Source organism: Solea senegalensis, linkage group LG8 (genome assembly GCF_019176455.1).
Source record: "Solea senegalensis isolate Sse05_10M linkage group LG8, IFAPA_SoseM_1, whole genome shotgun sequence".
NCBI lineage: Eukaryota > Metazoa > Chordata > Actinopteri > Pleuronectiformes > Soleidae > Solea > Solea senegalensis.
This window is the reverse complement of record NC_058028.1, coordinates 14664020-14687513: the sequence shown is the minus strand read 5'-3', so window position 1 is coordinate 14687513 and position 23494 is coordinate 14664020. Positions and strand designations below refer to the sequence as shown.

The 23494-nt window shown below is 41.5% G+C and overlaps 1 protein-coding gene across 1 annotated transcript in view; it reads right to left on the bottom strand.

The window, feature by feature from the left end:
- Window positions 1-1392: 1392 nt before the first annotated feature.
- Window positions 1393-23494, bottom strand: part of LOC122773631 (Down syndrome cell adhesion molecule-like protein 1 homolog) — a 90157-nt gene continuing 68055 nt past the window's right edge. Inside the window, exons 14-35 of the mRNA XM_044032435.1 lie at window positions 22793-22889; window positions 22482-22610; window positions 22118-22285; window positions 21861-21931; window positions 21376-21616; window positions 17701-17847; window positions 17450-17605; window positions 14679-14818; window positions 11658-11811; window positions 10165-10282; window positions 8964-9127; window positions 8781-8879; window positions 6515-6703; window positions 5908-6036; window positions 5629-5787; window positions 5372-5527; window positions 5173-5203; window positions 4925-5043; window positions 4637-4789; window positions 4194-4388; window positions 3762-4070; window positions 1393-2972 (exon numbers count right to left, since the gene is read on the bottom strand). Coding sequence (XP_043888370.1) covers window positions 2386-2972; window positions 3762-4070; window positions 4194-4388; window positions 4637-4789; window positions 4925-5043; window positions 5173-5203; window positions 5372-5527; window positions 5629-5787; window positions 5908-6036; window positions 6515-6703; window positions 8781-8879; window positions 8964-9127; window positions 10165-10282; window positions 11658-11811; window positions 14679-14818; window positions 17450-17605; window positions 17701-17847; window positions 21376-21616; window positions 21861-21931; window positions 22118-22285; window positions 22482-22610; window positions 22793-22889 — 3711 coding nt within the window. The 3' untranslated portion in view covers window positions 1393-2385. The remainder of the gene's footprint in view (window positions 2973-3761; window positions 4071-4193; window positions 4389-4636; window positions 4790-4924; window positions 5044-5172; window positions 5204-5371; window positions 5528-5628; window positions 5788-5907; window positions 6037-6514; window positions 6704-8780; window positions 8880-8963; window positions 9128-10164; window positions 10283-11657; window positions 11812-14678; window positions 14819-17449; window positions 17606-17700; window positions 17848-21375; window positions 21617-21860; window positions 21932-22117; window positions 22286-22481; window positions 22611-22792; window positions 22890-23494) is intronic.

Sequence of the window (23494 nt, the reverse complement as noted above, 5' to 3'; positions counted from 1 at the left end):
TGTATAGGCTGTCCTTGTTTCACTGTTTTCTTTTTCAACACCACACAGTTCACCAGCGACACAATCGCACACTATAATTTGACTTTACTGTGCTTGACCTCTCAGCTGCTACCTGCTGTAGCTGGAACATTTACACATTTATCACAAGGGAGTCATTGTATCATCACCACGTCATTTTCTTTCACACCATTTTCCTTTCTCTCCAAGGTCTCCTGTCCATGGTTGTGCTACCCGTTTAACCTTCCTTCTTTTCCTTCCTTTCTTCCTGTGTTTTTTTTGTTGTTTTGTTGTTGTTTTTTTAACTCTGAGCGATTGTCTTGTGATCTTTTATATATATTTTCAATTAGAACAGTTTCTATATTTCTCTGCTTTTTTCATTATTCATATATTTGCTATATATTTGAATAGAAATATATATGTACATACTTTTGAAAACAAACATATATATTGTATCTTTTCATTTTTTTTCTATTGCGAGAGCCCTGATTTTACATTTTACCTTTGCAAAACATTTGGAGCAACTCTGTGTTTTTTTGTTGTTTTTTTTTTGGAACAATCTTTGTAATGGGAATAAGCTTTGGGAGCAGAAATGGGAGAAGAAGAAGAAGAAAAATAAATAAACAAATACAGTACTGTTTATAAAGCTAAAATGAATTTCCTTGAGGTGGAGGGACTTGAAAACACATCTGTTAGTTCTAAAAGAAAATCTTATTTCTCCGAGTTGTACCTTCCCGTTTCCCAAACACAACTGCAAATTCTATTAACACTTGATCACTCCGTCTATAATCTCAAAGTCATTGTCCGTCCATAAATCCAAGTTTATGTCTAGCTTCATGTTTTCATCTCTATAACTTTGCTGTACGTTTCCACTGCACTTGTCCAACAACCCATTCAAGTTGTCTTTGAAAATCAAACAGCATTTCTGGCTGTCTGTGCATATAGGACCTCTTCTCTCAGTCTGTCTTCAATAACAAGCCTGTAAAGGCAGCACTAGGTCACAGTGACACTGTATGGATATGATGGGGGGCCTGGTTGGGGATAAGTGAGGGTGGGGAAGGATAGAGAGGGCTAGAAAAGGTCAAATGAGTCAGAAATAATAAAGGTATTGTGGCACCAGGATGAATATATATAAAAGGGCCTTCGTCTTCTTTGTTCTGAGAGGAAAAGCAAAGAAAAGAACTCTATCTCGCTCTCTTTTGAAACCACTTCTTCAAAATCAGCATCATCACTGTTACTGTCCCAAGATCCTCCTTCCTTGGTACAAAATGAACACTAGGGGGCATTGTTCAGTCGTGATACAGATCTGCAGAAGTGGTCAGAATACAGATTGATTTTAAAATGTCCACTGTTGGTGTGTGTGCCTGCCACATGTACACATATACATATTTACACATATACACTCACTCTCTCTCACACACACACACACACATGCAGGCTTGTGAAGGTTTATGTTACTTGGATCCAAGCTAACTCTTAGTGCACATGAGATTATATTCCCATTGTCAGAGAAAAATAAAATAAAATAAAAGGTTTTGGATTCATCTTTCACATGATGATGCTCAACATTGTTTATCTGCTCGGTTTTGAGTCTGTTTATAAAACCATCAGTTAAGACCACTATGCTGTGTCATCCATTGCATGTATAAGAAAATTGCCCATGTCTCAAAACTGGACAGTCCTTCCACTGTCTTTTATGTATGAATCCGTGGTGGAATAAGCTCTGAGAGCCAGTGTAACCCAGAGGCTGGTGGTTTATGCATACAGTAAAAGCATCCCGCCATGGCACAATACTGTGATATGAGCTCTTCTTCCATCACAGACCAGAGAAAAGTAACAGATTTTTTTTTTTAAAAAAAGAAAGAAAAAAAAGAAGAAGAAAAAACTAAACTAAAAAACTTCAACACATATCTGTGTGAAAACTCAAGCAAATCTAGTTCAATCTACCACCGTCTTGATGCAGAAGATCAGACAGTGCTTGGTGAAAGTATTTTGTGCATACAGTGTCCTTACTTGAAAAGTAAAAGATAGAAGTGAAAAGATAAATCATTTATGATTTGGCAAAGTGATTTCCAGGGTGATGAAATAAGAGAGAGAAAGATGACATGATGATAATAATAATAACAATAATAATAATAATTATAGAAAGCAATCAGGCAGAAAGGAAGGCAAACCCCTGTGCTGTGGAGAGCCACCTCTGACCCCTTCATACAGTAGTGTCGATGGGAACCCAACCAGCCTCCTGCAGCCTGGCACAGCGCAGGCCCTGACAGCTCAACTGTGCATTTGTGTGTTCCTCAGCTGGCTTTTCCACAGAGGCTCCAGGCAAATGCCAGTTTGACCAGCAGTCTTTAAAGAGTTACAGTGACAGGCCGCGGTGATGGCAGGCTACACCAGTGTGTAGGACTTGGAGTAGGCCCCTGCCCCTCCATCCCGCTGCTTCTGCAGTCTGCCTAAGCCCGAGGAGCTGCTCTCCAAGAGAGAGTCTCTGGATCCTCCCATCTTGGAGGATGATGAGGAGGCACCTCCTGGGGTCCCTCCTGTGGCCCCTGCTGCTCCACCTCCACCGGAGGATGCTGATGCCGCAGCAGCTGCAGCAGCAGTAGCAGCAGCAGCAGCCACTGCACTCTGAGCTGCTGAGGCAGAGGAGCCGGGCATGGTGAGAGTCCTCTGGGGAAGTGTGGAGCTGCTGGAGCTAGCAGATGCTCCACCACTCCCACAACCTCCACCCCCTGTTGCTCCTCCAGAGGATGCCCCAGAGGAAGTCAGGTTAGACAGGCCAGAATGACCCTTGGACAGGGCCTGCTGCTTTGAGTCCATAGTCACATGACGGCCCTGGGTGTGGTACGATCTCTGGGCCAGGCCCCGAATAGAGGCTTCACGTGGTGGAACCACTGGACATGGGTCATGATGCTCCGACTGCTTTCGGAAGAAGGGGTCAGACTTCATGTAGAGGGGTAGGTTGCAGTAGTCACCTAGAGGGAAAAGTTCAAATTTGCTTTGTCATTGTGGAACGATATGTGACACATTTCACAAAAACTTAATATTATATATATATATATTATTATCATATATTTTTTAGCATTTAGAATGCTCCTTTAACCATTGAAACTCTTCTCTATCTGTTTGCTTTCATAAGGTAACATGACTTGAAAACTGAAGTGTGTAACTTGAAAATATCAACACATTTATACCATTGACAAATTAGCTCACACATTAAACCTATCAGCTCCTAATGACTGTCTCTCTGACTGTCTTCTCGGTATAGCAGTGTGTAGATCTCATGTTGCCTGGCAACATTCGCACACAGGAAGTGATTTGTTGAATTTGGTGAAGCAAAGCGGCAGCGGACAGATTAGAATATGTCCGAAAACACAAAGAAGCGCTCACAAAACGATTCAGAGGGAAATTCCACTGTTCATAAAACCCCTGCACTGCCAGTGTGTGCAAACAAACGCTCCCTCAGTCAGCTCTGATAGTATTGCTTGATAGAGTCTGCTTTTTTAGATGAAGAAGAGATGACGCAGAATGCAAATAATGTTGCATCAGTTCTGTTCACAGAGACCAAACAGAGGCAGATAGTGTCCTGTTACCTACATCATCTAACACCAACAAAATCCCCAAAGATTATGTACTGAAGCTCTCTAACGTCTGATTGTTATATATTTAATACTATTTGTTCTGCTTTGGGCCATTTTAAATATAAAATGTGAAATGAAAAAAACACGTTTCAATTAAATATCTGCATTGCAACAGCCACTCACTCTTGGCACGATGTGGAATGGGCACAGCTACATTCTTGCCACGGTCATAGTCCTGGGGTTTGGGTGGCGAGGCAGTGAAACGGCAGATACCAGGCTCCGATGGTGTACTCATGGATGTCATGCTGTCTCCATTGTCGTTGGTACCTGTGGTCATCTGGTCAGATGAGCTGTCAGAGATAAAGCACTCTGTTATCTCAAATTTGGCATGCTGCAGGTGCTCCTCCAGCTTGGCGTGCTCATATGCTCTTGCCAACTCCTCGTAGGTGGAGGAGGCGCTCTCTGTCGATACCATGCTGTTGCGACCCTTGTCTGTAAATGCAGAATGAAAGAAACATTTAACACAGACTTTTTTGAGGTGTAGCCCACAATATAAACACATTCTCCAGCACATTTGAATTTGTAATGCTCAGTGTCATTTCAATCTGTGCCAACCTGTGTCCTGTGAGAGGCTGGCACTGTAGCTGTCACTCTCTGTGACGGTTATGCCATGCTGGGAGCCCACTGTACGCCAGTCTGAGGTGAGAGTGCGGGCTGGCGTGGAGGCCTGGCACTTGGTCAGAGTCCACTGACTGGAGTAGCGGTTTCTGATGCTGTGGGCTGACTTCACACTCTTCCTCGACACTGGATCTGTGGATCAATGGATGCAGAAACATTGAGGGAAGTCAAAAAAAAAAAATTTGAAAAAAGCAAAAGGTCATCTGTGATGGTGAAGATATGATTAAATTACTTAATTGATTTGATTAAATAACTTTCAACAACAGTACAGCTTCTGCATTGTTTTCAAAGAAGGAGGGGATTTTAGGCAACAAGTGATAATACTAACTTAATTGGTAAGTCAGCTATTAATGTCAAAATTACTGATCATAATCACTTACTGGTTCCTGGTCTAATGTCTGACATGTCAATCAAAGGGCCGGTGTTCTGGATGAGGGCAGGGTGATGAACAGATACGCCTGTGCAGAAGCTCTGGGGGTTTCCAGTTTGGTTGAACTCTGTGTCTGTCACAGGAATCGTGGCCTTATCCTCACCTGTACGGATATTACAGAAAATGTTTAAAACAAACAACAAAAACCTGAAAAACAAAAGACTATTCCATCTCAAACAATGTGACATCAACATAATGTGATCCACACACACAGCAACTCTGTCTTTCTTCCTCTCACCGATTTGCTTGATGCCTTCTTTGTCCTCAATTAGCAGCTGCACTCTGGGAATGTCAATGTGTAAGCGTGGGCCCTGGGGAGGGCCCTTCACTGGGGTGTCGAAACTGCGGTTGTTTTTACTATTTCAGATTTAAAAGAAAAGGACAACATTTATACATAACTTTGAAGAAAAGAAAACAGTGGATTTGTGAAATGGACTTTGAATAACACTAAATCATTTTTTGGGGAAGGAAAAAACGCAGCCTTACCTGATCAGCATCTCAGCCAGGCTCTTGGCATCTAGGCAGAGCAGAGAACATAATAAATCATTTATTTCCCAAATCAGTCTTAAAATAAAATAAATGCTACTCTATAGATTATATTCAAGCATCTGTCTGACATCTGGAGACTGCATTGTTCTTCTTGTTCACAATACTTCTCTCCCCCTCCTTTTACTTCTAATCTCACCTCTTAGTCTCTTCAGCCGTTTTTCTTTGCGTTTCTTGCGAATTATGAAGAGCAGTGCAACACCCAGGGTGACCAAGATGACGGGACAGCCAATAGAAAACAGCGTCTTGACATCATCGTTCTTTTCCAAGGGCGATTTGCTTGGTGGGATTGTACCTGCACAAACCCACGATAAGCCAAGATGAGTTACTGATTTTTCACAATCATATTTAAAACTACTTTTTGTCTGCCATTTATTAAATGAATATTAAACTTACTGCCATCAAAGTCCAGTGTGGCAAATTGGGAGGTCTGATTTCCACAGCCAGCGCTGTTACATGCTTTCATCTTCAGTTCATACCAGGTGGCCTCATGCAACTCTGCCAGGAACACGTCTGTGGTGGCATTGGTACGTACAATCTGCCATGACCATGTACCTGCAACATGTTCGCAGTGTCAAGTCTCACTTCATTTAACAAATACTTTCTGTCTTTATTTTGTTGGGCAATAATCTCAAATATTACAAACACACACAAACTGAAGAAGCAGTGACCCACCCTTTGGTCTAAACTCTAGTGTGACAGCACTGATTGGACAGCCTCCACTGGCCCAACCCTGGAGGTTGAGGCGGGCATGGCTGGAGTTGATGTGAGTGAAGACTGACTGATCCTTATTGAACATGGGCTCTGGAAAAGACGCAATATCATGATTTAGTAGTTAGCTGTCGGCGACTGGACTTGCTTGAGGTTAAGCCTGAAGACGTTTCACCTCTCATCCAAGATGTCCCTTCAGTTCAGAGGCTTATTCAGAAATGAAGAAGCCTCTTGGATGAGAGGTGAAACATCTTCAAACTTCAATGCAAACAGACAATATCGTGACAAATGACAGTATGAGATGTGTCAGTGAAAATAGGAAAGTGGAAAATATAAAGAGAGGGTCTATATGACTCCACAATAGCTTCAATTCAGAAACCTATAAGAAATAAAAATCATCATTATTAAAAAAAAAAGTTTTAATAATTATGATCTCAGTCAAACTAATCGTGGTAAGATTAAATGAATGAATGGATTTGGTTGTAGGCCATTCACTGAAATGTGATGTCTCCTTTGTGAAAAATATGGATTTCATTTGTCCTTTTCACCTTCATCTACCCAGGCTTCTCACCTCGCCCGTGGGTCTTTGCTTCAATGATCTCACTGATGCGTCCAGCTCCAACACTGTTCTTGGCAGCGAGCTTTACTTTATACCAGGTGCCACAGCGCAGGTTGTCCAATTTGAAGGAGCGCTCAGTAGAACTGATAAAAACATCTTTCCATTCCTCTGTGTTGTCGACAGAGTACTGCAGCACAAAACCTGCATACAAACAAAAAAAGGCATGTTGTTTTTTTGCTTTATTAGATCATTTATTCTCTTTGTCGGTTAAGATGAAGGACTTTTTTATAACCTTTATGTCACTAGACAGTCCTAGTGAGATTAAATGAGACCTAACAAACAACATCAGAAAAGAATCAGTCATCAATCATGTACCAATGAATTATTGCAGTTAGCAGTGACTGTTTACTGTCTTGTATATTTAGCAGTAAATACAGGGATTAGAATTTGTAGTTCGAGTTTGGACTGAAGATTGTTGCAGGACCAAAGATCGTAGTGGGAATGATTTCATTTGTTTGTCTCTGTCTCTGTCAGAGGGGATTTTAAAACTGGAGCCTATTGTGAGACCTGAGATTATGACTGTTTTGTAATAATAAAAACATCTGACTCATGTCAGAAACTTGCTTGAGATGACTTTATAAATTAAAATGAATGGCTATTTATTTCTTGGTATAATTATACAGCATACAACACTTATACCTCTACTGTCCACTAGATGACAGTGTCAGACTGTATTTTTCTTGCCTGGATAGGCACTGAATGGAGGATAATCTAGTTACAGGGTTTCTCAATCATAGTCCGGGGGACCCATTGCCTTGAATGTTTTAGATGTTTACCTGCTCCAGCAAAACTGATTCAAATAAATGGGTCATTATCAGGCTTTTGTAGAGCTTGAGGACAAGGTGACTATTTGAATCAGGAGTGTGTAAAAAAAAAAGAAGCATCTAAAACGTGCAGGGCATTAGGTCCCCACGATGAGAAGTCCTGGTCTAGTTGTTCTTCTTTTAAGTTGCCATTGGTTACCGACAAACCTGAAGACTGGGATGATGCTGACTGAGCATCTATGCAAATGAAGATTTTTATAATCAGCTGCCTGGAAGAGCTAACATCTTCCTGCTCAAAGACACGTTCCTTGTCTTTCCTTCTCTTTGTAAATAATTATGTATACATGTTTGTCAACCACTGTTTTTTTTCCTCTGCGCTATGTACAGTCCTTTTCTTTCTCTCTCTCTCTCTCTCTCTCTCCCTCTCTCTCTCTCTCCCTCTCCCTCTGGAACAGATGGCGTGATAGAGTAAAAAACATTAGAAGGGTTAACATGTGCAGATCCTGCAGTGTGTGTTTGTTAATAAGTTTTACAGTCACCCTCTGTTGGTCACAGAGCAGAAGAGAACATCGGCAGAACAGAGCAGAAGAGTATTGACCAGAACAATTCAATAACAGTCTGCTATAGAACAGATAAAATCATCATTTTTTTTACATATATATATATATATTTATATACTAAGGCTTCAAAAATAGTGGCATATCCAGCTGAAAACATATTTTATCAGAAAAGGAATAGTCTGCAGATGCCACTGCACCAATAATGCAAAACAGATTTCTGGATGGCGATTGTACAGATGGCTTCACAGACACACAGTCATTCTGCTACACATAAAAGATATACAGACAGAACATATGAGACACAGAATGATATATGCATTTACTGATTTAGTGGACAATCACTGTTTACATACAATGCTTCATACCCATAACACATGGCACAAAAGTTTAGATTATTAGAGTATTTCCTTCCAGAGTGTTTGCCTGTGATGCATGTAAATGAAAATAATTTTCAGTAAATTCCTAACATGGGGGTGAGGGACACAACAATATACTGTCAGGGCTTTAGATGGATAAAATGTGGGCTTACACAAGTCAAACATGTGACCCTTTATACATTTTATACTAACAAACAGAACTGTTACAATATTTGCATGCCTGACCATTAAGGACAAATGCCACATCTATCTTCAAACTAAAACTAGATAATCAGACACATAGAAGTAAAAAAAAAACAAAGCATAAAATCATACCTCCAATGATTAAAGTAATAGATTAGAATGCATGATAACACTGTGAAAGCTAACAGGAGGAAAAGGCATGGACTACGATGATAGGCCATGTATCTTTCATATTCTATAGCATAAATCCAGCTGTATAGTCTCCGATTTAGACATGAAAACTACAAAAAAAGAGATGCGAGAACCTAAGAAGACAGATGGAAAGACATTTTACCTCTGATAGAGCTACCTCCGTTGTCCCCTGGTATCCAGGCCAGAGTGATGGAAGAGGTGGAGGTGGTGGAGACAGTGAGACGAGGCTGGTCTGGGGGGACTGAGGAAGAATGCACAGAGCTCAGAGTTCATTTCTCATTGTAGGTGCATTGATGGGAAAGTGGCATTCATGTTATACTTCTACCTTGCACTAAAAGGTTGACTATGATGGTGTCAAAGCCGAGGGTGTTGGTGGCTGTGCAGGTGTAGTAACCCGAGTCTTCTGCTTTGACAGAGCGCAGCACTAACGTCCCATTGGTCATAATGAGACGCTGTCCATCTAGAGACACTGGGATGGCTGTGTCCTCGCTAAGAAAAAAGAAGAAGAAAAGTTCATGAATTCAATGTCCTGCAAATTATAAAGCTTGCAGCCTACTGCAGTGTAATATCGTGGCTGGAGGTGGACATTTCCCAATGCTATGATTTTCACAGTGGTATCGTGCCTCACAGCAAGAAGGTTACTGGTTCAATTCCAGTTTGACCTTTCTGTCAAGATGAAGGTAAATGTATTATTCCCCATGGGGAAATTCATCCTCTACATTTTATCAACCCTCTACTAGAAACCTTCTGAGAACAAGAAGTATTGGGCACTGAGCAGCGCTCGTGGACCAATTCCAGATTGAATGACATATGACATGTTTTGATGGTGAGAGGAAACTGAAACACCTGGGGAAAACCCACACAAAGTAAAACCAAATCATGGAAACGGGGGAGGGGGGCATGGAAACAGGGATTCGAACCCAGGACCTTCTTGCTGTGAGGCAACAGGCATATTCTCCTTGTGTGTGCATGTTCCTTTTCTCCAGGTGCTCTGGCTTCTTCCCACAATCCAAAGATAGTCCAAAATAATAATTTTGTTCTTAGCTGTGACTACGAATGTTCTTTTTTTCTCTGCGAAAGGCTGGAGACCAGGGTAGGTTAGGGTTAGGGTCCAGTGTCTGCTGGAATTGGCTCTAGCTCCTCTGTGGCCCTCAAAGACAATGCAGCAAAGCATAGAAAACAAGAAAACAAATTAAGTTTTTCAGGCACATCAGGAACAGTGATTTCTATGGTGAAAAGGACTCCCTTTGCTGTGGATGTTGGTGTGTAACTAAAACTCTATTTATGCACAAAAACAGTGAAGGGAAGTATAAAAGATACAGGTAAATTTTTTGTGTTATTGATATTCACCTGCGAGAAGGGCATTGTACTTGCGTTGTAAGGTCATATAAAGATGCAGTACTTATATGACATTGCTAAAGAACTGACCTGAGATGCTTTCATACAAACCCATCATTCAAAGACTTGCAGCAGCACTGTGCACATAGCTTCGTACGGTAAACAAATGGGCAGTGATGGATTCTCACCTGTCTTTGGTCCATTTTATCGTAGGTGTTGGTTCTCCAACTGAACTACAGGGCAGACGCACCTCTTTCATCCAAGGAGTGGTTACAGTGCCCCCAAATGACAAGATCTTAGCTGGGGCTGGGGGAGGAAGAGAACAGGCATATACAAAGAGGTGATGAGAGATAATTGCATGAAAACCAAGACAGCACATAATACAGAGCAAAGGTGTAATTAATATGTACCAATCAGATTATGTTGCCAATGTCAAATAAACAATTTCCAAACCAAATAAACAAATGCTGCAGAGGCATCTCGATGTGGATCAATATCCTGCGATGTGAAACGTGTACTGTATTTCCTGGGATTCACACTTGGTGGATAAGAAATGTTAAATGTGACAGTGTCCACCAAAGATTAGGATATGAATATAAGATGGGAGCAGATGGCATAAGATAAAATATCCATAAATTATTATTCTTTCTTTCTTTCTTTCTTTCTTTCTTCCTTTCTTTCTCTGTTGCTCAAACTTGGCATCTTAGTGGTAGCATTCATCTCCACCAATGTTAAGGCTGAATGAAATATTGAGTGGGCAAGTCAAGAGGACACTGCCTTCAACTGACAGCTGATCTACCCCCTTCCCAGCAGTCAAGGAAATAGAGAGATTTAGAAAAGTGTAACATGGTTCAATGGGCACTTTATTCAGCTTTGTTCCCTTTTTCCTCTTATTTTCTATTAATCCAAAGTCTATTGATTTAACTGCCCTCTTCCTTTTCTTAAACACTTGCTTTTGTGTTGTGTATTAGTTAGCTCTGATTCTGTTGTGTAATTTTCTTTCTCTCCACCTGCTCTCCTCTCTTATTATTTTCCAGTTTGGGGGCAGTGTAGTTGGTGCCCTCTGAACTTTGTGATCAATAGATCACCTCATGTCCAAACAAGCACCACCAAAGAAAAAGAAAGGGAAGGCAGGGGAAAAACGAGCTGAAATAGAGATACTGTATATGGAGCAAGTGGGAAAGTAAGAGGTATCATTTACACAATTCACAGAGTCATAGGGGATACAGAGCAAAGCATCCATTAAAAGTGTATTTTTAGTTCATGGCATTGTCACTAAGAGGGTTAGGGTTGAAGAGGAATACTAGCACTGTCATAACTGTTCCTAAGAGGGGTGTGTAGAAGCAGAGACAGGGAGAGCGGAAAAAAGAAACAAGAAAATGCAGGTAAAAATCAGTGTTGTCTCATCCACAAACAACAACAACAACAACAACAACTGACTTGGTGACGTGCAAGCCACTGGACTTTCAGGCAGAGATATGCAGCAATTTTTTTGAGGACTGTAAATTGCCCCACCTATCTTTTAACCACAACTGAAACAATTGTTAATTGTAACATTAATATAAAAAATATATACATCTAAATACATTTAACCTCACTTTCCTTCCACTTGAACATGACCAAAACCACAGTTGTGTGTAATTTAACCGTACAGAGTCTCTAGTTACAGGGACTCACTCACCCTTGGCTGCTGGCTCTACAGTGACCTTGTCACTGAAGTTACCACGGCCTGCTGTGGTAACGGCTGCAGCCCAGATCAGGTACTGCTGCCGGTGGTTGAGATGGGTGATTCGGTAGAAAAGCAGCTGAGGATTGGCTTCATACTCACTGGGCAGCTGGGGGAGAGAATGTGGACAACAGAATTTATTAGCAGAAAATTATATTTTTCTTTCTTGATGGAAGTGAAGGATCTACTGGTTGGCTCATGTGTTTTTACCCAGAAAATTTCATAGAAATGAGCAGCAAAATGTAATACATAATGTATGGACAGACCAGAAAACTTAACGAAAAGTTAAAATATGGACATTTTCCACACATTTTCTGAATCTGCCTACTAATATACTGTATGTCAAAGAAACGTGTTTGTGCTCTGCTAACAAAACGGGCATTTTATCACAGGTGCTAAGCCACACAGTAAATTCTAGGGGATGCCAAAGACAAGATCATTTTGTCACTTTAGTGTAAAGGCAGGATTAATGTGAAGGGCTGAGTGAACATCATTCAACGTGAACTCCACCCTGTATCCTCTCCACGAGTCAGCACTACAGGAAAAGAAAGCAGGATGGGTTGGAGGGCACAGAGGTTCTGGGGCATATTATGATAAGGCAAAACTGTGTGAAAGGATGGCGCTGGAGGGAGGGAGGGAGGGGGAGAGATAAGAGGGCTGGGTCGGGGGAGTAAAGCCCACCCCCTCTTCTCATCTGTTCTCCTCAGGGAGAGCAAACAGAGATATGATACAGAGAAAGACAATGGGAGACAGACAAATGAGACAGTCAGAGATATCATGAACAGTCGTACACTAATGAGGCCTATATCTTCTGCAGGCATCAACATTGAAGGGGAGAGGGAGAGGAGAGGGAGAGGGAGGGAGAGGAGAGAGGAGAGGAGAGGGAGAGGAGAGGAGAGGAGAGGAGAGGAGAGGAGAGGAGAGGAGAGGAGAGGAGAGGGGCAGATAAATCGTTAAACATAAACGAGCACAAGTCCACATGCAGGAATATACACATATAGAGTGGCATTCATGACCTGGAGGTGGATGTGTAATTGCAGTGGTTTAAACCCAGCTATGTGTCTGCTGTCTAGACATATAGATGTCACTGCCCCTTCAAAACACACACACACACACACACACACAGTAGATGCACAAAGATATGAACACATATTCCTACCATCAACTGCTGTCAGCTAAATCACAATTTTTACTATACCCAACCAGTTTGAGTCACATCTTCTTAGTGGCAGTCACTCATGCACAGATGAATTGATGACTGTAAGTCGGTGCCAAACGGTCTGAAGAGTCTGTAGACGTGGCAGACCGGTAAAACTTGCAAAGACAGTGCAGCGTTGTTGAGCACTGTCCTGGCTTGATGGTTTGTTGTCTGCAGAACAGTTTATTCTGGGTAAACACATTACGGTATTCCTGTTGTTTTTCACATTTATGAACGGGCCGTCAAGGAAGAATCTACTTGGCTTTTTATTTCCTATTCATCATCTATTCCTCCCGTCTCTGTCCTCTCTTTGCTCACCTTTCTGACGATCCTTTACCCCACTGCACCATCATTTTCCTCTCCTCCTGCCATCGCTCTTCATTTCCCTGTCAGCTATGGGCCCACTCCTTGCTATTCCCTCCATCCATGCACAGATAGCCCCCCTCCATTTTACGCCATCTCTGCATTTCCCCCCTCCCCAACTCTCACGTCTATTAATGTATTCTCTTACTCTTTCATCTCTGTGCATTTGCCTATATACAGTACTCTCCACTGCAGTCAGAGGTATGGACAGAGGGATGTACGTAAGTATGGATGGATGAATGGGTGGGTGGGTATATGTTGAGAGGAGGGGAGGGAGAATTGACAGAGTGTGTGTTGCTGTAACGGATATTAAAATATTCCTCCAGCGTGGAGATAGCAGTGATCCAGGGAACGATAGAGAGAGATAATGAAAAGAGGAACAAAAGTACTTCCCACACGGTGCGTCTGACCCCCCATCCCTCCTTCCATCTCTCCAGTCGCACTCATTTACATAGTAATCATCCCAAACTCTGCATGGGGGCTTCAGAGAGAGGGAGAGAGAGGGGGGGCGAGAGAGAGAGAGAGAGAGAGAGAGAGAGAGAGAGAGAGAGAGAGAGAGGAGAGAGAGAGAGTGTGTGTGTGTGTGTGTGTGTGTGTGTGTGTGTGTGTGTGTGTGAGCGAGCAGTAAATAGATAGACAAAAAGAGAGTGATTTGTGAATGAGCGACTAAGAAGATGGATGTATATTTGTAGATAGATACATTTGTGGTGTGTGCCTGTGTGTGTGTGTGCTTGTGTATGCAAGTATATGCAAACTGGATATATTTCTTGCTTCTGCATTCACTCATTCACTCATGTCACAAAAACATGAGTTGCATATATGCATGTATGCTTGGTGTAAAACACACACACGTGAGTGTGTATTTATTCATGCGAGCGTGTGTATCTGTGTGTGAGAGTGTGTGCTTGCTGTCGGCTTGTTTTCTGCCCTCGTTGATGAACAGATGAGGTTGTCCTGGCAACGTGATGAGACGCAGATATGCAAATTAGGCTGGAGGTTGACTTTGCATGCACACACACTGCGGTATGAGGAGAGCTCATCTCACACACGCACATCTTGCTGAGACTGCAGCACTAGACCACACGCACACACACACACACACACACACACACACACACACACACACACACACACACACACACACACACACACACACACACACACACACACACACACACACACACACACACACACACACACACACACACACAGATACACATCCACATAAATGTAGAATGTCCTCATTATCAAATATCCTTTATCTTGTCATCATGCTAATTCTATAACAGAAGCTTTATGCTACATTTAAAATTGACCCCATCTTCAGCCATGTTTGGATGGTCTTCTTCCCCCTTTTAACTCTTTCATCCACCTTGCACTCCTGAAAAACTCACTGCACCCCTCTTCTAACTCACCGGTTGGCCCGACCCGGGGCTGGAGCAGTAGATGGTATATTTGCGGATGATTCCATTTGGCTTATGAGGGGGTAACCAGGACACCACAACACTGCTAGCAGAGGAGGGGACAGCTTTGATGCCAGCTGGTGGTCCAGGGTCTGAATCATACAGAGGAGAAAAAATGTGAACCAGCTACATTTCTCTGTGTGTACAATACACTGACTTAATACAATAATGATGAATGTTAACTTTTTTTGTACACTGCATGAAAAAAAACACACCCTTGGCTAAATTGCTGCCACTCACAGAACTCACATTATAACATTTAGTGGTTGGTTCACATGTAAAAAATAATAATAATAATTTTGTGATTCTGCCTCATGTCAATATTTATCTATCTTACTTTTTAGCAAAAATGCCCGATTTTAACTGGTTATGGCTCCTCATGTGATTTTTTTACCCAGTATTTTTTATTAAATTTGAATAGTTCAGCCTTGCCTCTGGGGAAACTGCATGTAAAAAAGAATGCCTGTGTTGACTCTAATTGATCTAGGTCATAGTTCTCCAACGTTTTACAGTTTACCCGCAAATCATAGGGGAAAGAAAATCAAATTTAAAAAAATGATTCATAACTGAAGACAAGTTAGCTGCTGCACTAATACACATCATCCTATTTTTCATTGTGTGCTGCTTTTGTCCACAACCTAGATTTGCACATTGTCTAATTTTTTTTTTATCATTTCGTTATTACAACTCCTTTTTGTTTATTTATTATTACCCATTCAAACAGTTCTTTGAATGTAAAGACTCTCTTTTCATTGCACCTTGTATAAACCATACCGTGGCTACTGTCTGATTCATATATAATTCTTAGTTGGTGGTTGAGTGTAAGCATGTTTTATGGTGTGATTTTCCTTATCATATAAATTGGTTATCAAGCCATAACTTCAAGATTAGATTCAAGAGCCAAAATATCCCAGATGTGGGTCCTGCCATTTTGTGCTGGTGACATAACATGTACTTTGAATCTGTGCAGTAGTGATTGTGGAATGGAGCCTCTGTGTCGAGGTCCAGTCTAGATCCAGTGTTTTGTTTGTTAATTCTGGGATTCTTTTGAAACAAGATGGTACAACAAAATGAAACCCATGGAAGAAAATGGCTCATTCTACAAACAAAAGGTAACCAAAATCTAATTATGAATATTCTATTCTACAATTGGGCCGTGCGTACGGCGGAGTATTGGCACGTACTGTTGCCTTACAACAAAAAGACCTGGGTTCGTGACCCAGTCCATCCTCTATGGAGTTGGAAAGTTTCCCCTGTGTGTGCGTGGGTTTTCTCTGGGTTCTCTGGTTTCCTCCCACCCAAAAACAGGCAGAGGTTAATTGGACACTCTAAATAAACCAATGGTATGAATGTGAGTGCCAATGTGTCTCTCTGTGTTTGCCCTGCAATGGACTGGCGACCTGTGCAGGGCGTACCCCGCCTTTCACCCTTTGTCAACAGGGATTCGCTTCAGTGGCCCCACGACCCACATGTGGAGGATAAAGCAGTAGACAATTGATGAATGAATTAATATTCTACCTCTACTACTACTACTGGATCCTTTTAAATCCTACCACTGAACATTTAAAGTTAAAATCGTGCAAATAAGCAACATACAACACACACTCACACATACGCATTCATATTTTCAAACAGATGAATGACACCATAGGTGTGTGGCCTTTGCAAAGAGCATGAAAAATAACTGCAGGGTGAACCCATCTCCTTCACTTGAATGCTTACTGACTTTTGTCTTTGTGTCTGAAGGTTGACGCAGGTTGAAAAAGGCAGACTGAGAAGTGGCTGTATGCACAATTGCACTGCAAACAATTTTCCATATGCTACAGAGAGAACTGAGGGCAAACGGAAGGATGAGGCCTAGAGAGACAGAGGAGGTTGAATGCACAGTATGTGAAGAGGTTGCCCCTGGACACAGTGTCAACCCTCATCAGGGAGAGAGACACTCCACGCGGGCAACAGATAAACATGCACACGCACACATATTTAAAGAGCTATTGCAGCGAGGCCAGCTTATAAAATGGAAATACAGTGTGGAAAAGAGAATAAAGGCCTTTTCTGAAATGGCACTTCTTAAAATCTCTGCTCCCCCCTCACTCCTCCGCTCCCTCTCTCCCTCATTTTCTCCATCTCCAGACGCCTGCCTCCTCCTCTGCTTGGCCCCAGGGAGTGAGAAGAGAGGCGGATACGGATGTAATCCATAGCCCGACAGCGTAAGCACAAAATTAATTATTTCTAAGCCACAAAGAATTAATCCTTCTCCTTGTCCTGGGTGCTAAGCTGGACCTGCACACATACAATAGCTGTATGCACACATGCATACAAACACACTGTCTCTCTCTCACACACACACACACACAGACAAATTCTAAGAAATCTACACATGCACACACACTTAACCCTTCCACACATACACACGTGCAGACACACACCCTAAGGCTCCTTAACTAATCACACACACACACTTTTGGTTTTATAATTCTCATTAGCACTGGTAATGGCACATCAGAGAACAAAGAGGTTTTAATCAGCATCCTCAGCCTTACAAAGACCCTCTTCTAACCCCTCTGGCTGTCCGCCTCCCACACACTGCTACCTACACCAAGCAGTAAAAAAACATTGGACCTGCCGAGTAGATGTGGTCAAATCAATTCACACATTCCTGTATGTGTGTTTATTATTTGGTCTACCCTTTGTGAAAAAGATCTACTAAATTAAAGACTCACAGTCTTCACGAGTCTGGATGTAAAGGACGTTGCTACGGACTCCATCTCCGGCCTGAGTGTAGGCCAGCACCTGGATGCTGTAGTTGGTGAACTTCTCCAGGCCTCTGAGCTCCACTTGCTCCTTGGTGGTTGTTATGTTTTGCATCTCACCCCACTCTGGGAGACACATAGAAAAAAAAGATGTTCAGATCAAGGGCTGAGCGGTTACCAGCGATGGTGTCGAAGAAAGATGACAGACACAGTCAGCCCACCTCCGTCTGGGAAGACGGCCCAGAAGACGATGCGATATCCCTTCAATACGCCGTGCAGAGTCAATCTGGGAGGCTCGGCCCATGTGATTACCGCCTCGTCTGATGTTACGGAAATGGCTCGCACATTCTGGGGAGGCTGACTGGGCACTGGGAGTCAAAGAAGGAAAAGAGATTACATTTAGTAAGAAGTATTTCACAGCTGAATAAAAATGTTCTATTTAATCAAGGTTAAAAAAACAACCACAACAGTATTTGATGATTGTGAAATTTTTAGGGAGGTCACGTTTTATTCTCAATGTGACATTATCACCTGTAGAGTAAATTTTCTATTAGGTAAAAGTCTTAATAGTAGCTATATGGTGTCTACATGAAGTTAAATATTTTTAAAAGGAATTTTCTGAAGAGTTCTCAAGTTCATATAAGCAAACTTTGGAAACTCAGTTGTCCACCAGAGGTCAGAGACATTAAAAAAACATATATGTAATGTCTGATTCTATTATACACTCTGTGTGAGCTTGTTCCAGATTATAATTGAGAAAAAAGTTCAGATTACAAGCAACCTTTTAGATGATTTACCACTCCTTTTCATTTATTTTACAGTATATACATTTCCCCAATATTTAGCCTGACACATCATTAGTATGTATGAATATTTTTCATAATATTGAACTGACTATTGAAATTGAGTTTACTGTATTTGAACAAAATAAAATGTGCATAATTTGGCCTTTATTCTGAGATTTCAGGGGGTTTTAAGTTTACATGAAAACATAAGATGATGCAAAGGTGTCCCATCAAAGGTAGGACTGGTTTGGTTAGGTGATTAATGAATAAAATCCATTAATAAATCCTTGCTGAATCCCAGAAAGGCATTTCCATAGCAAACCTGAAGTGAGTATACAGGCTAGAGATAGATGAAAAGCCCATGACATGCATCCAGCATGATGTATAGGACCATCTCTATAACCACTACCTCTCTTTCTCTGAACAAGCCACCCACTGTCCCCTCCAACCCAGGTGTCTCCTCTGCTGGCTATTGCTGACCGCTAGTCTTTCAGAGCCTGAATAATGCACAGTGTTAAAGACGAACAGAGGTCAACTTGTGTGAGAAGGAGAGGCAGGAAGAGAGGAAGAGAGGCAAGTGAAAGAAAGACAGCAATGAAAGAGAGAGATCGGGCCAAGTCCACCAGGGAATTTCTCTGCAGCTGGAGAAGAAAGTGGTGGTGTGGAGAAGGATGAAGGAAGGGAGGGAGAGGAGAAAGGAGGATTAAAAAACTAAATAAGGGTTTTGCGTGAACAAATCTTTAGGGTCTACGTTGAAATAATCAAACAGCATCACAACATTTACCTTTACATCACCTTCACTTCACATAAACAGGATTTGAACAAAAGGTGTTTCCAAGTTGTCTGTATTGGAGCTTATGTAAAGTAATGAAGGAAGGCAGATGGATAAAAAAGTTAAATAAAACAGCGTTTGTGGTGGTATAAAATGATCTCAGATAAATAAGTGTGCAAGCCGGAGGAAAAAACAAAGACAGGAACAAAACAAAAGCCAGTTTTTGGACTGAGGCTACAGAGAGGAGGAGATAAGGGTTGAGGGGCAGAGGAACAAGGGAGGAAGTGAGGAAGAGTTAAAAGCAAGAGGAGCAAAGGAAGGGCAGAATAAGATGAAAAGAGGGAGCAGGGAGACAATGCGCTCAGCTGTGGATAATTACAGCAGGAAGCTAGCAGAGGGAATGAGAGAGAGAGAGTGAGACAGACAGAGAGACATGCTAATTATAATTATTTTTAGTATGCTTGTTGTTATCACTATTATCATAATGGCCATCAATATCACTGTCGCCACGGTGACAGCGACAGGAAAGAATTGGAGGGCTCTGTCTCCTCTGGACTAATGGAGCTCAGCCAACTGTTCACTGGGTGGACATGTAAGTATGTGACGTTGGCGCGTGTGTGTGTGTGTGTTTTATTTTGCTTTATTTGTTTGCTGATGGAGGGAGGGCGCCCTATGATAGAGAATAACAGACGTGACATGAACAGAATTTATTTTGTGTGTCTGTATAGTGTACAGATTGTTTTTTTGTTTTTTGTTTTTTACAACAGCTCAACAATAAAGAATACAATAGAGGAAAGCAGTTCTTCTACTAGCTCCAAAAATGGAGGGAATTTTGATGGAAAACCTCATTTGTTGTGTTTTTTTTTATTAAGGTAGAGTCGGTTTCAGGCCACATGGTTGGTGTCGTGGTAAGTGCTAATGTCTGTACAGCATAAAGACAGAAAAAGGGCCTTTCTGCATGTTCTCCCCTTGTGTGGGTGGGTTTTCTCCAGCTTCCTCCCACAGTGCACTTGTCCATAGGTATGAATGTGAAAGGGTCTGTCTCTGTGTGGCCCTGTGATGGACTGGCGACCTGTCTACTCTGTAACCTGCTTTTTGCCTTATGTCAGCTGGGATTGTGGATGATAAAGTGGTAGATGCACAATGAACAAATATTTGGTTTCAAGGATCCCAGGATCCTGGGTCTGATACCTGGTGCAATTCAAATTCTATCAAAAGACTATCTGATCCACAAACAGATGTGATCCAGAAGGACAATATTTTAAACTAATATTTTTAATGCTTTGCACTCACATTGGAATTACATTAGAAATAACATGATAATACCTCCATATTATACAATTATTACCATTGTATTACCATGTTGTTACTGTACTTTTAAGTATTGCAAAAGTTGTGATGTTGAAAATGTTAGCATTTCTCTTTTGGAAGGCAAATTATGGATCTACAAAATAACTCTTTTCAGTTTGGTAAATGTTCTTGAATGAGTAAATGAGTTGTGAATCTGGGGAGTATTCCCAATTCTGCACCTAGCTGATCGTTATGTGCATTTTCTTGCATACTCAGAGGCAGATGCAATAACAAATTAAACTAAATACAGGATTGTCCAGCCTTGAAAGTATGAGTCTGATTCCTAAATGATTTTTTTAGTTAATTCTGCTGAAAGAATGGTTTCTGTAAGAGCATGTGTCCTTGATGTTTGTAAAAAGGAAGTGGAGTAGCATTTAGATTAGAGAGGAGAGAATGAATATAGCAATTTTATGTTGTGTGCCAATCACACAAAAGCACAGCAAAAACAGAACAACAATCATAAGAAAAAAATTGCACTTACAGTGAATCAAAGCAAAAGCCGGACTGACATATTCACTCTTCCTCTGTATGTAAAGCACCCTGTTGTTTTACCTGCTGTATTTCCCTCATTGCTGCTGGTCACTTAAACCCCTTTTCCACCTATGGTCCCAGCCCGAATCGCCTCGACACGGCACAGTTTAGGTTGTGTTTCCATAACAAATTATAGTACCTCCTCAACGTAGGCGGAGTCATCACTGCACAGCTGCATGAAACTGCGGTGACTTTGTTTTACACGTGACACACACACAGGGACTTCAGTGTCACTGAATCATGAGAATCAATTTATTAAAACTATTTGTTTAGTATTTCTTTCCATGACCGGAGCCCAGACTCCGTCTGACACAGTCACTGCACTGAAATACAGCAGCAGGGTTTGTGATGTCGCTCGCGATCAGCAAACTCCTCTGTTAAATTTCCCTGGTAACTGTTGGAGATGAACCCAGAGTGCATGCTGAGATTCTGTATGTGTGTGTTTTTGTGATTCTCACCATCCTCCAGGGTTGTAGCGTTGATCTCTGAGCTAGAAGGTCCTGTGCCAGCTCTGTTAAAGGCCTGGACGACCACACCATACTGGGCAAACTTCTTCAGATTGTCCAGAGTGTAGACTTCAATGTCTCCAGTGGCCTTCATCTCCACAATACTGTACTGGCCATTACTGCCAGGGCCGTTCTCTCTGTAACCGATCTGGTAACCCCGGATAACGCCGTTCTGCAACTCTTTCCTCGGAGCCTAACAGAAGAAAAACAAAGAGACAACACTCACGTCATATCGATGGAGTCATACTGACATTGTGCATAATGACTCAAGGACATCAGGAGTCTTTAAGCATTTAAAGTGTTGGACAAAATGATCAGGAAACTTCGCAAGCACCAAAACATGATAAAGTGAGATAAGGCAATGTAACACAAATAAATAACATTTATAACAATAACAAAAGGGACATAGTATTTCTGAAATAGCGGTTAGGCTTTACCTTCCAGGTTACCCTGATACTCTGAGAGGTGACAGGCTGCAGGATCACATCTATGGGTGGACCATCAGGCTCTAGAGAGAGACCAAACAATTCTAAATGGCAATGTTTCATATACAAATGAACAATTGTCAATTTGTTTTATTTTAATGTCCTTGAATAAGGACACTTTTAAAATTCAATGACAGTGTCACCACAGAGGCTAAAAGCAAATTCATCCACAAGGACAGTGTTAAAAAGCATCCTGGCTAAATACTTACGCGCTTCCTCTGTGCTGATGGTGAGTTCCTTACTGGCCTCGCTCTTTCCGATGGTGTTGTAAGAATACATGCGGATGCTGTAGACTGAGGCAGGATGAAGGTCCACTATGTTGGCTTGATTGTTGGTGGGGGAGATATTTCGAGTGGCATGCTTCAACTCCCATGAATCTGAAAGGAAAATATAAAACCATTTTCTTTTTAAAAAACAAAACACTTAATATGGTTGGGGAGTTATATGATTTTTTTTTTATTTTCTCAGTCCTTAAAAAAGTACAATTCTAAGCCATGGTCCAAAAAAAATATTCCACTGTCAGAACCACTCCTTCATTTACTGTCAAATAAAGAAAATACTCTTCTTATTTACCTGTCTTGTTCTTATACTCAATATCATACGAAGTAATGACACTGTTCCCATCAAATCTCTGAGTCCAACGCAGATTCATGCTACGATCTTTCACTTCTCGCACTTCCAACTCCGGAGGGTCTGGTGGCTCTGAGGATTTAAAAAAGAGGAAGGGAACAACACGAGGGAGGAAGATAAAGGAGGGAAAGTTATAGATCAAACGAGAAACAGACTTGTGTACTTTTTATCAGTAAGATAAAACTACAATACACACATCGGTGAAAGATCAATAGATCCTGGTACAATACACACATTCGCGCAGGAGTGGTTACCTTGCACAGTAAGCTGTATAAGGCCTCGTCCTTCTCCATAAGAGTTGATAGCATGACAAGAGAAGAAGACTGAATCCTCGCGCTCTGCTGGCTTTAGCTGTTGGGAGAAAGGCAGAAAGAGTAATGTCTAGGAGACAAACAGCTCTGTCTTGGAGCCAAAGAACTGTTTAGCTCTGGGGTGATGAAAAGAGAGTTGTGTAATAAAGAAAAAGTGTCACCTATCCACGGGTACACTGTATTTAAAGAATAAAAAATAATTTTTTGCATCATTTTCTGTGCAATTGCTTGAAAAATCTCAAAAGCAACTTTGTCGACACTTAGAGGTGTATGCAGGTGTAATCGTTCCCTCGGTAGAATGAGGCTAGGACCAGAATTGTTTAGGAATGGCATTTATAGCAGCCAGTAGCTTTGAAGGTGCCTCATGGCCTCACTGAAACAACTAGTAGTTGTTATCCAGTATGGAACTAGTCTGCTGTCGGTTGTTGAGGACTTCTCGCTGATGAATCAGACAGTGTAGGTCGTTTTGCGCCAGACACAATAGGCAGAATTTGGACCAAAATTAGAAAAAAGCTCTTGGGTAGAAGATGAGTCATCAAACAGTTGAAGTCATTTTACACAAAATGTTGTTTTTTGACACACAATTTGGCAAAGGGCCAAGAAATAATTCATTGAACAATTAACACAAAGACAGAAAATAAAACA